Source organism: Mytilus trossulus, chromosome 4 (genome assembly GCF_036588685.1).
Source record: "Mytilus trossulus isolate FHL-02 chromosome 4, PNRI_Mtr1.1.1.hap1, whole genome shotgun sequence".
In the NCBI taxonomy this organism is placed as follows: domain Eukaryota; kingdom Metazoa; phylum Mollusca; class Bivalvia; order Mytilida; family Mytilidae; genus Mytilus; species Mytilus trossulus.
Genome location: NC_086376.1, coordinates 78,997,386 through 79,013,947, shown reverse-complemented (window position 1 = coordinate 79,013,947; position 16,562 = coordinate 78,997,386). Strand labels below are relative to the sequence as shown.

General features: G+C 32.4%; 1 protein-coding gene across 2 annotated transcripts; it reads right to left on the bottom strand.

Annotated features, from left to right (window-relative positions):
• Positions 1 to 5,428: 5,428 nt before the first annotated feature.
• LOC134716055 (RNA-binding protein MEX3B-like) lies at positions 5,429 to 15,020 on the bottom strand. 2 transcript variants are annotated; one of them, XM_063578771.1, is made up of 2 exons: positions 14,626 to 15,020; positions 5,429 to 10,792 (listed from the first exon to the last, which is right to left on the bottom strand). In XM_063578771.1, the coding sequence occupies exons 1-2, from the start codon at positions 14,864 to 14,866 to the stop codon at positions 9,501 to 9,503; spliced, it is 1,533 nt and encodes a 510-aa protein (XP_063434841.1). In that variant the 5' UTR covers positions 14,867 to 15,020; the 3' UTR covers positions 5,429 to 9,500. The 2 variants fall into 2 exon arrangements, with proteins under 2 accessions (XP_063434841.1, XP_063434842.1); XM_063578772.1 differs by lacking the exon at positions 14,626 to 15,020 and adding an exon at positions 13,995 to 14,201.
• Positions 15,021 to 16,562: the final 1,542 nt, after the last annotated feature.

Sequence of the window (16,562 nt, the reverse complement as noted above, 5' to 3'; positions counted from 1 at the left end):
AAGGTCCCCATATGATTATACACGATTCTTCTTTTAAATTGTTTGGCGATTTTTAATTCATAGGAAATTAGAGAAAAGGGCAGGCACGTGTAACCTGTCCCCAAAAGTAGGATTTTGTTTTCGATAAGATTGTTTTAGAAAAAAATGTGTATTAGATACAACAGGAAAAAAAAGGGAGGTACCCCAACCCTGGTGTCTTATTCACAGTCAAGGCATATCAGTATGTTCATATATCTCCGTTGTAGTATAACTTGAAAATAATGCATCCAAGCAAGTTTGATATATTATTTTTCATTCAAGCAAGTTTGATATACTATTTTTTTCCGAATGCGTTTTGCCTCCATAAGGTAAATGGGGGTTTCACTTCGATTTCAGGCTTATTCCTCACAGTAAACATGTACACGCTATTGTTCTGGAATCACTCCTATAGACATTTGTTTAAAGCAATCACATTCTCGCAGGTTTTCTCTATGACATCTTTAAATATAAGTAACGATCTCCAATTCTCAAAACGTCCATTGCATACGCGCGTGTGTTATCCGACACCGCGTGTGTTATCCGACACCTCATCCGGGACACTTTCCGCGTCACATAACACTTCTGTTGATATTGAAGATTTGCGCATCCGTAAACGGATGGCCGGACGAATAGAGATTTTTAACTATTCGTCCGGCTAGCCGGACGAGTAGACACTCCAATGTTTATACCTTACGACATTTTTGTCGATGTTTGAAATCCAATCCTCTCAGTCTGAGACTTTTTCATTGGACTAGCTCCTTCTTAGACCAATAAATGATACTATAGTACTACATTCAGTGTAAAATTTTTTTACAAATCAGAGGGTAAAAGTAGTACCTAACTTTACCAACTTCAAGCCAGAAGTTGCACGTGTTTACGTGCTATAATAATACCGACGTTACGCGCGATGTTCGTACATGTAAGCGTAACATAACGTCGCGAATATTTCGTAACGTTCAAACCAAAACTTCGACTGAAACGTTGGTTTTAAGCATGTGCGACATTCTTGTAAGACTCCGCAAAATCGACGGTGCGTTTTAACTTCTAATCGAAAATTGATGTACTTTAGATTTTTGAAAAATTAAGAAAAATAACATTTTAAAAAATGATAAAATTCTACCATAATAAGAGCTCTGACAAGCAAACAATTGATGTAAATTTGAGTTGAGTTCGTTTTTACGTAAAAAAATGGCGGTGCGACAACCTTGTAAGCCTTTGAAAAATCTCTCATAAATTACCATATATCATTTTTCAGGATATTTGTTTTTAAATTCATAAATTTAAGCAAAATAACATTGATGTAGTAAATACAAATACTGACCTTTTTCCTTTTAGATAAATGTTTTTGATTCTCAAATTTGGAATACCATTTTTTTTTCTCCCGTGGGACAGATTTGCCCTTGTAATATGGAACACTTTATTTTTTCTATGACGTCATCAAAACGTCATAAAAAATGCATAAAAAATGAAGGAACCTTATTGTTAAATAATGGAAAAAACCGTTTTTCAAAATATTAAATAGTTTAGACGAAAATCACAATTCATTGGTTTCATTGAATGAAATATGTTACGCGGGACAGCCTAAAAATAGCCGTTTTTCAAAACTGAAGCTTGTCGCATGCAGTATAAAACATAGTTTCAACAAATATTTTTATTTTTTATTTTAAAACAATCATTTATGTTCAAAATGCGTACACTAGCATTGAATATGATATCACAAAATAAAAATATTTTGGACTTGCATCATGTCAACTACACCGATTTTCCAATGGGGTACGAACATCGTGCTTAACGTCACGGTCCCATTACTATCTACGCTATTCAAAGCTTTCATCTTCTCGTATTGAATAGTATAGGAGGTGTCTTTTAAACCCTTAAACCTCTACACATTTAGCTGCTGACGCAATATGAAGTAATTCTGGTAAGAAGTACTGGAGAAATGTGTGACGAAAATATTTGGTCGCCAGACGGACGGACATGGGCAAATACAATATAGCTACACTTTATGAGTGGAAGTATAATAATTTTTAGTTATCATTGTCAGTCTTACACGTATCGGTTGAGTTTGGCTAAAATATATCAACTTTCTATTTCAAACATAACCATTGAGTATGCAACACATTGCTATACTTCTACATTTGATTATGATTGCATTGTTTATACGATCAAGCCCAAGTCACAGAAAGCGTCGGTTTGAGAGTAGATTCTCATTAGGTTGTTTATATTCTACTAATTTACGATAGTATTGCACATGGCGACCTATTGTTTCAATAATGAAGCAAATATAATCAAGCAATTGTCTGGACCTACACGTTATAGAATCGATGCCTCCCGAGACTAATTCATATTAGTTCGGATGTCAGAGGAATATACGAGAAAGCATACATTGCATTTGACTGGCGAGCAAGTTACGAGAAACAGAATTTGATGGATTTTTTATTGAGTAGATCTATTTGATGTATTAATAAGTAATCATTTTCACTTGAAATAGAATAAAATATTGCCAATCTCAGATACATGAGAAAATTAGTTTTCACCAGAAAACATGAAATAAAAGAATAATCTTGATTTGTTTAATTTCAATTAATAATGCATTGTTTGATTTTATTTTGAGATACTTATCCTGTGCATGAGATATGTGAATTAGCTGAGAGCAAACATATTGTATTACTTGAAAGAAATCAAACTATTTAATGAAGCAATAAATCGATCACAACAAAAACCCAAAACCAAATAAAACTCTTGATGGTGGTATGATATAGAACACGTCTGCAGACAAAGACACTCAGACTCACTGAAAAACTGAAATTCGTTTTCCTGATTTTATTTCCAATGAATTACAATATAATAATAAGATGTGGTAAGGTTTGGCTGAGGAGTGGTTGCCAAATGCAACAAAATTCAATCAGAGATCAAACAACAAATGTGTGCACAACTATATAGCACTTTAGGTCTCAGAGTCAACAATGAGCAAAACCGAAACCATAAAGTTAGCTTTACAAAGCCTCGGCATGATAAAATGTGCAATAATTCAGAATTCATCCTATAAAAATCAGGAATTAGCCGACAATTAAATGTAAGATAATAGGATAGAACAGCCACTTACACATTGTATATGTCATTAAGTCTTAGACAAGGTGGTACATGTTGATCACAGATGTTTAAAGTGTCTCCATTGTCTAGACTTGGTGCGATTTATATCTTGACATATAATTGTAAAGACGCCTGTGTATGATAGAAGGTCGTGTGTTGGCATCTGGCTTTCTTGGTTTTTTTTCTGTCGTTGGGTTGCTGTGTAATTAATCTCATAATGTATTTACCATCATCAATTTAAAACGATTAGTTTTCATTCTCGGACAACTAATGTACCACAAACAAAATAAAATACTATCAAATGTACCATCTTGAATAAATGCTCAGGAAAACCTTATTCAATATGTTGAAAATTGAGGTTTCTGCTTACAAAAAAAGCCCATGTCTGACAAAAGGAATGTCAGAATGCCTTCAATGGCCCTTAATTGGGACATTAAACATTCTCCTTTATACTTCATCAATCAGATAATAATATAGAACTGTTTGGTAATTTAGTCTTTGATGCATGATTTTTTATTAGTTTTTAGTTGCAATGAATTTCAATATAATAAGATAGGGTAAGGTTTGGGAAGGAGTGGTTACCAAATGCAACAACATTCAATCAGAGAACAAACAACAAAGGTGTACACAACTATATCGCACTGCTTCGAACTAGCTGTCAGTAACTTAGAGTACTCACAGATCTGAACTTTTTGTCTTTTGGTTGTTGGGATGTAGAAATACCCAGCCACGTCCACTCTGTCTAGTATTTATATTTGTAACCATTTGATTGGTTAAGACTTTTTTAACAGATTTTTTTAGTTCGTTTTTTGTTGTACTGTTATACCACTGTCCCATGTTAGGATACCCGCTAACATGTTGAACCTGTCACATTCTGTAGGTATGTGCCTGTCCTAGTCAGGAGCCTGTAATTCAGTGGTTGGCGTTTGTTGATGTGTTACATTTTTGTTTCTCGTTTATTCATAAGGCCGTTAGTTTTCTCGTTTGAATTGTTTTACATTTGTCATTTCGAGGCTTTTTATAGCTGTATGGGCTTTGCTCGTTATTGAAGGCCGTACGGTGACTTATACTAGTTGTTAATTTATTAGTCATTTAGTCTCTTGTAGAGAGGAGTTGTCTCAATGGCAATTATACCACATCTCCTTGTTTTAAGTCCATCCTACAATATCCCCCCATGTCAAGCTCTAAATGATCCCAAACCGAGATCTGATATCAATTCTTAAAATTGAGAATTTGCGGTTAACATCTCGGGTTAGTCACTGACAACCATGTGCATGGTAATTGGTACCAAGCACATGGACACCTTGCTTTCCAAGTTTTTTGTTTGTAGCTTCGTTTTGCCTGTTTATATGGGTAAATCAGGGGTAGCGTACTCGCATCTTTCAACTGGTTCAAGGCACCACTCATTAGTTTGAGTCCGTATCAAAAGACCTAGTAGACCGTGCTGCTGGTAAATCTGATTTCCCGGTGTCCGGGTTGATAAGCTGTCTTATGTTTATTTTTAATGTAATGATTTGTACCAACAAAAAACTGTCAGAAGTACTGACAAATTGACCACTGCATCAAAACTAACAAAAGATAACAAACGTAGTACTGACAAAATGACCACTGCATCTAGTGAGAAACTATATTCACCACTCGAGTCCATTTGTATTGTAATGATACATGTTGCTTAGCTGAGACTACAATATAACTGTTATAGTAGTCTCCTCAAACTCAGTATAAAATTTCAATGTGTTCAAAGAGTTAAGGTGTTATTGGTCGACTTGGTCTTCTAGTTTTGAAAGTGATAAAGAGCTCGATGTCGAGAACACAATTGTCTATTGTTGAAGGTATGTTTGTAAGGTGTACATTTTAAGGTTGGGGGTGTCCGTTATCTTTTAAAGAATGGAATATCTGTTTGACAAAAAGCCAATCTGTGTAAAGCAGAATCACCCCTTTTGCAAACATGTGATTTTTTTCGAAGCTTTTTGTTGGAGCTCAATGTTATCTAACCTTAACTTTGTAGTTACTTTGTTTAAAGATTGTTATGGAACAGTATTTTCCAACATGCCACAGACTCTGCCTAATGATTCACTAGATACGATGAGGTATGATTGCCAATGAGAATACTACCCAAAAGATACTAAATGAAACAAGAAATAATAACATCTATAGGTCTGCAAGGGTACAAGTACATTTTGAGTTTTTTTTTTTATCTGTATCAAAATCCCAATTAATCTTAGAATGTATTCATCCAGACTCGAGGTGTATGTTCTTGTGTCTTATCCACAGCATTTCTAAGTACATGTTGGTTGTTAATAATGATTGCACACCATTGTAGTTTATAATTTTATTAGCAGAAAAATAAAACTTTTACAATTTATAATTCTTTGATATTCATGAAATATAATAAGTATACATAGGCAGTTACTCTTATCGTGCCCTTTAAAATAAAATATACTTCATAAACAGTTTCTTTGTATTTGCTTAATTTGAACACATTCTTACAACACTCAATATTTTGGGACAAATTTAAATGTAAGTTAATATAATAAAATAGAAAATACTAAACTATCATCTTATGCATCACTTCTGCTCATCTCTCGCAATAACTTTCAAATATACAAAATAATATATATATTATACCTCAAAAACAGTTAACACAAATATACTGGATCATTTCATAGATATTTGCCATGCCAGGGATACATGTACTTAAATCTCACTCAATACAAGTACATGTATTTCATATATAAAACTAAATCTAAAAGGATAGTAAAAAGGGGAAATATATATACAACCTTTGGTAATAGAAGAATTATGAACTTTGATGTTTCTCTGCATCAGATTACTTTGTCAATTTAAACAAAATGTTTAACCTGGATAAATTTATCATGTATTTCATAAATACATAGTCCGTATCTGTTGGCTAGTTCTTGGTATTGCCAAATATTGCAAAATATTAAAATGTTTGAAGCCTTTTGTAGCTAAATTTAGTTTCATTTTGTTCTTTTGAAGTCTTATAGCAGCTATAAAATTTAGTTTTATCTTGTTTATGAATAGGCAGCATTATTTAAAGTCCATAATCCTTAGAAAAAAGATACACTAGCTCTGCTAGCAGACAAAATTTACTCAGAAAGAAAAAGAATGCATAGAAGTATTGAAATTGAAATATACAAGCTCTATATACAACACAGACTAGAATATCACTAACCACGTTCCCTGGCACGACTTATCTTTCACAACGAGCAAAGCCTAGTATAAAATATAAATGTAAAAAATTTGTCCAACATATAGCCATTTGATTCTACACAACATACACACCAGAAAATCTAATCAGATCAAATCGTGAAAAACTCTTCCTTAAAACGAAAAAGCTCTTTCAAAAAGAGGAATATGCAGCTGTCAAATAGATCTTGCAATTCCAAACATCCTTTTCCACAGAAAAAAGATGCAGCTGGATTTATAACAAATTGTCCTGCCTCTTGTAAATTTCAATTCTAAATTACTTTGCTATTTGAAAAATTAAAACATAGCAATTTATTTCATTCTTGTTGAGCCATTTATAAGTTTGTAATTAGGCAGAAGAATAAATTTACTGATTACTGATCAGAATTTCTGGTGTAAACATAGCTAATAAGCTAAACATATATCACAGTGTTATAATATTGGTTTGTCAGGAAGATCATTCTATATAAATCTTTACGAAAAATTTAACAAAATGCTAACTTGTTCGATGCTTGAATACATTTAAAGCACTACTTTATTGTTGTAAGTTCTTAGGAGCAAACATTTTGGCAAAGAAAATGTAAAAATTTGAACCGAACTGAAAAACGTTAGCTTATAAAAGAAAAGTTTCCATCAAGGACAAAATGGCTGAATACCTTTGCATAAGTTTAATGTACAAAAGTAACAAGTTTACAATACAACCATAATAACTGCATATCTTCATCGGAATAGGTTCTATAAAAATGAAAATCTAAACTGAAATGATCCACATATCCACACACCCTTCTGTACTACAGAAAATATTGTGCAAAAATTGTTATATAATAATATAGAATAAAATCTTTCTTTTATTTTTCAAGTACTATAAAATACTTTTGACAGTGGGATTAAAATATAATTTAAAACAAAAATAATATTGTGATTATCTGAAAACATTCAAGTGAGAAAATAACCCAATAATAAATGGGCATTTATTGCATATCTTGTTATGATGAAATTAAGTGGACCATATAATAAATACTGTGAGATGAGTTGAAGCTGAACAAAAATGGTATAAATATAATGGTTACATATACATGTATCAGATGAATTTTTCTCAGTATCTTTGAATATTTAAGTCTGCAAAAGCAGTAGGCCACAGCCATTTGATTAAGTACGTGTACATAAAATGTTACTGTAGAGTGGAAAATTTTCATGGTTATTATATTTACTAGAATTATATACATGTACATGTACCTTCATGCATGTTAACTTGGTCTTTAAGGAAAATCAGAATTGAGGACTTCAAATACAGAAATAGAATTGTCAAACATTTAGACTCAAAAGAAGTGAATAATGAGGGGAAAATGATCCACTCTACAGTATTTGATCTGAAAAATCTTCTATGAATGACAAAATCAAAATGTTTACAATGAAATTATGTTAGGATTCTTCATGAAAATGTGATACAATGAGAAAATGTATCTGAATGACTGAATAAACAATTTTGTGTTTTACTGCATAGATTTTATAGTTTTTAAGTGATAAGGGGAGACAATCTCTCTAGAAATGTAAAAAAAAAAAGAAAATTTGTGTAATGATAAAAAGCAGATTTATATTTTGGATTATGAAAGATAAAATATCTTAAAAACAAGTAACAAAATAAAAACTCAACCATATGGAATGGAAAAATACAACCCTGAACTGTTTCCAGTTGGCTTTGGTCTTTCTTCTGCAAACTTTTACATAAAAATGGAATAACTTCTTCCCTAAATGAACAGTTCACATATATATCTGATGCAAATGAAATGATTTATAAGGATTTATAAAATAAAAATGTATAATTGATACAGTGCAAGTAGATTAAACAACTCAATAAAACATTGAAGTACCCAAAGAATAGTTTTTGGCATTCACAATTATATTCAACTAAAAAAAAAAAAATGTTTTTGTACTCAAATTTCTGTTTTAAAATTTACTATGTATCAAGAAGTTAGAAGGGAAAAATGTGACCACAAAAAAAAATCTAGAACAAAATTTACCATGTACCAAGAAGTTAAGAGGGGGAAAATGTGATCATAAAAAAATCAATACTACTTTGCAACTGTTAATAAAATGCAGATCTCTTCCAGCTCTGTCTATGAAAATAAATGCTTTATATAACTCTTAATAATATATATTATGTATATACAATATAAACATTTAATGAGACAATCAACAAACAAAATTGCACCAAAACATGAAAGATTCTTTTTAACATTATGCCTTAATAAATAAAAAGTTAAACCAAATAAAATTGTTAGCAGTCAAATCAATACCCTTCCTTCATCTGCAACAATAAAGCTATATGCACTAAATTACATATATTTTGATAAAATTTGAATAATCATTTGAATTTGAAGTCAATTATTAACTACATTTCATATACATGAATTTATAAGAACCAAAAATGCAAAAAAACTAAAAAAACAAAAACAATTTTATTTCACTCCTAAAAAAAGGTAAACACTCTTTCTTAAAATCTTTGTTTTAAATGCTGCATGTTTTCACAACCTGCGTCCCAAAATAAAAACAAAAGCACTAACGAATTGAGCATTTAACAGTCTTGTAACGAATTACGAGTTCCTTTCTTCAGGAATAAATACAACAAAAATATCTTAAAGTTAACAAAAAAAACTAAACTACAATATATTAACACAAGAATAAAATAATAATTGTTCATTTGGCCAAACTGGTACAAAAATAATATTTCAACATAAAAAAAATAAACAATGCTATCACCATCTTGTGCTATAAATGTCAATACATGAACCATGGATTCAACATAAAATGATGATACTTAATCAAAACTTTGGTTTTAGCTGCAACTTTTGAACTAAAAGAATCTGGTCAGGAAACACCATGCTTTTCCTTGGGATTGAAGCTAAACAAGACCATGTTCATTTTTTGATATTATCCCCTCCCCCTTTTTTAAGTGAATTTCAAGTTATAATGATAGATGAATGATGACATGATTTAATTGACATTTGTAACACCTGAGGAGACAATAAATGCACAAATTGGTATGTAAACTATGTACCGTACCTATCATAAATAATAATAATATCCATGTCATATATAATAACTTAATCTCATATAGAGGCCGATTGTTGAATGCAGGAAAGTCTGGATGAAATGATAAATGACAAGTCCTGAATCTGTTATGAAAGTATTCGGATAGCCTGAGTTGGTGTTTGGAGACAAACTGGACAAAGACGGTCCATAACGGGCTTTTCCACAATCAAACTCGCACACTCCATACAAAACAGATTATGTCCACATGGTACAAGAGCTGCAACAATGTTACTTTCTGAACACATTAAACACTGTCGTCCATTCAGTGTTGGAACTTTAACAGGACAGGATATTCCTCCGATCATTTTTGGTGAATCCACAACACTGTTGATGATCGACGCACTAATGCTGTCACTGGACATCATATCTTGATCGCATGAACTTGGAGCATAGCTTGCAGTAGTTGTGATGTTTCCAAAAGCAGTTGAAACAGTGGTGGTTGACGAGGGAATGAAATCACCACTCATATGACGGACTAGATCGGAGACTGGTGGTGAATTCTGACCACTGGATTGGCTGTTGGAATCTGTAAGTGGTGGTGATAGACTGTGTTGTGATGCTGCACTACCCAAACTACTACAGCGACGTTGGAAAGAGGATCCTCCAAGTCCTGTGAGAGAATCGGGCCAAATGGAGTTTGAGGGTGGCATTTGGTCAAACTGTGGTGACCCTCCAAAACCTTCATCGTTGTCATACATACCGAAACCATTAGTGAAACCAGTGTTCATTGTAAGAGGTGCAAAATCTGTAATCTTTGAGACTGGTGGAAAATTGAATACTGAAGATTGTGACATAAGCTTACTTCCATTGAGAGTGTTCTGATAGTCGGTGAAGGAATTGAATCCATTCATGGATTTGAATGCTAGAAAATTGTTGCCATTCATTTCCTGAAAACCAGAGTCTATTCCATTGTTGTGGAAGTCATCTTCTTGGCCCTCGATCTGACCTCCAGTACGGATTGCTATGTGACTTTCTATTTCAATCTTGGCCTTATCTACATTCTCTGCAAGACCAGTTACCTCGAAAACAGGTTCTTTGTCTCGACTAGGTGTGACAATATAAGTGTGGGTCTGCTGCTGAATTCTTTTAATTGTAGCACCTTTTGGTCCAACTACAAGACCAACCACTTTGTAAGGTACTCTAACCTGAATGGTCACTTGTCCTGGAGCACTGGGACTAGGGGGTCCATTGCTGGAAACACTACTATTCCTCCGAGATGCTCTAATCTGGCTGAAGTGCTCAGCTGCTGACAGAATCTCCCTTTTGGCCAGGTTGACATCTTCTTTCCTCCCAGTGACAACAAATACTGGTTCCTCTCCACGGACTGGTGTCTTAATGTAGGTGTTTGTCTTGGCCCTTAATGCTTTAATCTTGCAACCTGAAAAGTATAATATTAAATAGATTAAAACCCCAACAGTGATTTCTTTTAGAACTAACTGTTAACACAATGCATAAAACTTAATAAAATAAATTTCATGGGCAGGTAGCAGACATTGAACAATTGCAGAAGTGATTAATTCATATACATGTACCATACTTTCCAACATATTTTGAGGGATTTCTAAGAAAAACTGACATTGTGACCCACTCAATGTGGCCAGTATGAACATGGAAAGCCCTCCTGAAAACGAGTTTATGGGTCAAGATTGAAAGTATCTGTGACTTCCTACAATGCAGGTTTTTATTTTCCAATTTTAAGTGCCGGAAAATTTAAGCTGCAGACCTACATTGTTCCTCCATTTTGTGCATTTTCAAGATATAAACTTACAATTGGGTTTGGAATAAAATCAAATCCCAGTGAGTTTTCAAAAAGTTGCAGTAAAAGATTATTTCCATTTGGTTAATATCCTTGAAAAAGTAACCTCCCTCTGAGGATAAAATTAATTGATAGTTGGTATTGTACACCACTTTCATACCCCATAGCTAAATAATGTGAGTCAGTTTTTATTGTTGCAAGAAGGCATAACCCCTCTCCCCCAAGAAAGCATTTTAGCCAATCATTGCCTATAATTTCTAACCTATAAAGTCATTTTGCAATTTTCTGTTGGAAAGATGTCTCATTGGCAATCATACATGTACATATGTACCATATCTTTTTATTTCTATATTGGACCTTTCATTTTTTAATTTCTCATAGTAACTAATAGAGTTTTATTAATTCATTCAAAACTTGGTGCAACATATATATGGTAGGTGGGATAGGTGTATGGGATTGAAATTCAAAAATGAACGTATAAATGCAAACTGACAAAAGTTGGAACATGTTTTCCTACCCCAGATATCTGTTATGCCTAAGATTTTGAAAACAATTGGATAGGTTAAGCATTCCCATATTTGGGTGAAACTAAGAGAATAGACATGATCTATGACTAGTATATATATTTGTTTCGGGGCCATCTGAAGGACGCCTACGGTGTGCGAATTTCTCGCTACATTGAAGACCTATTGGTGACCTTCTGCTGCTGTTTTTTATTTGGTGGGGTTGTTGTCTCTTTGACACATTCCCCATTTCCATTCTCAATTTTATGATCACATACATGTACATCTCTAGATTATACCATACTGCTTTTAGTCTTCAATACATAAATAAATTTATTAGTTATTGGGGATTCACTGATAGATATGACTAGTTAATTCTACCTGATAAAATTAACATAAAAGACACTATAATTGCTTCCAGACTAAACAAATTCTCCTCCAAAGACCCCCCTTTTTTATTTCCAATATCAGCTGTTCTTGTCTATTAATAATCTGTACATGCATCCAACATATATATATAAACATTACAGTGAAGATTTAAACTGATAACTAACCAGTACACCAAGCCCATCACAAAACTTGACAATTTTCCAGTGTTTTTTTTATATAGATAAGATAAACCATGCTTATTAACAACACATTGTATATTTGCACCATTCATAATTTTCTCAAGTGTGTTCTATTAGTATGACTCTCTGTCAAAGGAGAATCTTAGGTTAACTGACACAACATGTGTAATAATAATAGACTACAAATACTATTTTATGGTTATTTACATGTACAAATGTACATCATTAATACATATCTCCATACATTTGTATCTCTTTCTATTCATAAAATTCATTTTTCATGCATGCATTAAATACTGAAAAGTCTTGACCACAAGCAAAAATGCTAAATCTATCAATGGGATATATCTATTGCTAACATTTAATGAAGTAAATCCCTGCCCAAATCATGAATGCAACTTTATTGTCATAGCTCTTTATTGTGAACATCAATAAGGCGTTAAGTTTTCTCTCTAGAATTGTTTTAATTACATTTGTCATTTTGGGGCCTTTAAAAGTATGGCCTTTGGCCCATTGTTGAAGTCTGTACAGTAACCCATAGTTGTTAATTCCTGTATCATTTGGTCTCTTGCGAAGAGTTAGCAATCATACCACATCTTTTTCATTATATGGTTCTGTCACATTTCTTGATCAGTAACCATTGGACTATAAAGATGGAAAAAAAAGTATGCCTCCTAGCAGACATTTTTCTCTCAATTCCTGCTGCCACCCTTTTGGATCAAGAATTTTAAGGGGATTTCCTCGCCATGAATTTTCCCAAATATTTACTACATGTACATGTACATGTATATGTATCAGATGATATAAATACAGCAATGGCCAATTCTAATGATCAATTCAAAATTAATGTATAGAAGAACTTATTGATAACAAATGAGCTTTTCTTTATTTTCAAACATGTTTGAACGACTAGAAAAAATGATTAAACCAATATACATGTGTAGGGACCTTTTTTTTTAAGGGCCATGCTAGAAAACCTTTTAATTCCAGCCTACAGACCCTTATGGCTAGAAAACCTTTTAATTCCAGCCTACAGACCCTTAACTTTTTTGCCAACCTAACACACTTTTGTTTTGACTATCTGTTAACATGTACATTTGTACAGTACATATAAATCATTATTTATTCTGGTAAACTGATGTTATGAACTTATTTCAGTGTCTTTCCTCCTGTTACAGTAAGGTGATGTAAAAAAAATCACAATCTATCATTTTATTTATTTTCCTTCAACATTATCTTCAGCTTCATATAAGTCAGCATTTAAAGTTATATAGTACAAATTTTGATTGTGTATAACATGCAACTAAATCAACTTGAAAATGTACTTTTAAATGTAAAATTTTGGTCCGAGAAAAAAATGTCAATACCTCAAAATAATTCAATCCAAACTATGTGCATGAACCACTTATTTCTTTTTAATTGATGCAATATTGTTGTAAATAGGGGAAAAAACTAAATAATTTAGGACATAACTTTTTTTTTAAACAAAAATTATGCTTTTTAAACTTTACAAATTTATCTCTTCCTTCAGTCTTATTAATTAATTCAGATAATTTCAAAATTGATACTTTATTTTAATATATAATAATAAGTACTATCTCATTTAAATTTCAGATAGTTCATTTTAAAAGAAAAACAAACGCCAAGTTGCTACTTTAGTCTCGTGCAAGTTTTAGCCTAAATTTCATATTTGCTATTTTTACAATTTGAAATAAAAACATCCGTTTTGCAATGAAATGTAACATTACATACATTTTGCGAAGTTGTCATGTTCGGATCTTGACTTCTGGTATATTTTAACCACAAACATTTTAAGCTGAAGTTCTTGCTAATTCTGAAGACTTGCGAACCATCCCCGAAATGTAAGATGTATATTTCCCCGTGATTCTAGCAAGGCACATGGTCCACGAACAACACGTGCTTAACCCAAACAAAGCAAACGGTAATACTAAAGACCACAAAACAATTGTGATAAACAATATCATCATTTTGACAACACACAATTTTAATCAATTTTTACCAATAACTCGAACCCGTATGAATTGAACCTTTTTCTCAATACAAATTTTTAATCAGAAGCAATAACAGTTAGTCCTTTGTTCAAGTGCACCAACATTAGTTTCTTTGTTCAAAATACAAACACGTGGTCGCCAGATAATGTAAAGATGACGAATAGAACAAAAAAAATCGATAGTTACAATTCTGCAGCTTCATAGCTGTAAATCTATCTAGTAATGTATTAAATTAATGAATATTTGTGTACATGACATATTTACATTAAACATTCTTTTAGCTACCACGTGTGTCATCAAATATTACGCACTGGACCATAAATGATGTATATCCACATGAATGAATGAATTTATCAATATAGATATATTACCTTGTCTCCCAACTATTTCTGCGACATGTTCTGAACTTGGAACTGGAACACATTCCGTTGTATTTGCGCCGTTGTTTTTCTTCAGAAGCTCAGCAGCACTTTCACTTAAGTCGTTCATATTAGAACTGTTATTATCTTCATCTAATCCAAGCATCGAAAGCTCAAAAGCTAAGTGCAGTGCCCGTTGTTCCTCCAAATTAGTGTTAACGGGTAAAGTCTCTGTGAATAAATTCGCTGGCATTGTGAAAATAATATAATATCCAAAGTTATAGCTTATAAAAATAGAAAATTTATATATATTCCATGTAAATGCACTAAATTCCTTTGTCAGTCAGTACCTCAGTTGCTGAGAGCGGAATACGAACTGTCTGCTATTTTTAATCACGATGTACAAAAGCCAATATGCCTTAGTGACGTCATTTTCCCAAGATTCCGCGGTATTTTCATAATTGAATCATTTCATTGGATGATCAATCAAATAGGGAGGAGTTAATGTCTTGACCTCGTGGGGATTTCAGGCATAACAATAACAACAGATTATATTTAGATATTGACAATAAAGCGGAAAAAGGCGCTAAATATACTAAGGATTTTAGTGAAATCTTTGAAAATAGAATTCTTCATATGAAGAAAAAATATTAGCAATATTCCTGTAATTTTAATCTTATCTTTTTTGTAATCTTTCAAACTTTATATTGTAGTTATTATTAGTTATAAAGTCTTTCTGTTTAGACCACGTGTAAAATTCAAAATCATAAAGTGTTACGTATATCTATTTATATATTTTATTTTGGATTCAAGTTATCATTATGATACAAACTTTTTTTAGACAAACTTGTGTCTGCAAATTGGATGGTTATAAAGTCTCGACTCTGAGTATACAGCAAGTATTAAACAAAAATTAGAGTATTAGACATCCTGAAAAATTGAAGAGCAGATTTGTGACCCTGGCTTTCTCTTTCACCTTAACAAAATGGTTATTATTTTCTATTAGTCAAATAACTAGATTTATCAATAAATATGACGTGTGGTATTTCCCTGCTTCTTTTGGTGGGTATTATAATGTATAATTGTTGTAGACTATAGTTTAGAGATTGCCATAATCAATGAAGTCTCAGAGGCGGATTTAGGGGGGGGGGGGGGCAGGGGGCCCCCCCCCCCCTTTTTGAAAAAAAATGGTTGCTTATATAGGGAATCACTGAAGCGTGACTGGAGCGGGCCCCCACTTATGAACATTTCTGGATCCGCCACTGAGTCTTATGTTAGAGAATGCATCATCTTCGCTAGCCAAGGGTTACAACGACTTACATATAAAACTCCACCCTGACACTAACCGGCTTCCGTAGGTTACCCTTGGCCTTAGCGAAGACTAGTATGCTTTAGAACTGAGACTAGTAGAACATAGTAGTTTCAGATTAGACATCTATACAGAATTACAGTGCGATATATTTTATTAAAGAAAATAATATATATTTATATAGACATAAGACGTAAGAGATCATAAGTCATAAAGCTTTATTTAGAGCCTCGGTATAAGCACAAAAAGTACTGATATTTAATGTGGCGCATACTTAAAACTGAATTAAGGGAATAAGACGAAGTAATATACATTTTGTTCTCAACGAAGGACATAGAATGCTATTCTTAGTCTTCATTTTTATTTACAAGGATAATTGCTCTTTTAAACTTTATACCAACACCGATCTTTAGAACGCATAGGACAATACATATATACAGTGTCAATCAAAGTATCTTTTAAGTGAGCCTGAAATAATTGTGTAAATATTTTTTTCTACCAAAATTATTTTTTAATTTTTCTACTAAACGAGTTTCTACTATTTCATTAGACAATTTTTTTTTTTATTGTATATCAGTATATTTATTTTTATTGTATATCAGTATATTTATTTTTATTGTATATCAGTATTTTTTTTTTA

Coding starts and splice junctions, on each gene's coding strand:
- LOC134716055 (XM_063578771.1), bottom strand. CDS start 14,866: ATGCCAGCGAATTTATTCACAGAGACTTTACCCGTTAACACTAATTTG. Junction 10,793..14,625: donor AGAAATAGTTGGGAGACAAG/GTAATATATCTA, acceptor TATACTTTTCAG/GTTGCAAGATTAAAGCATTA.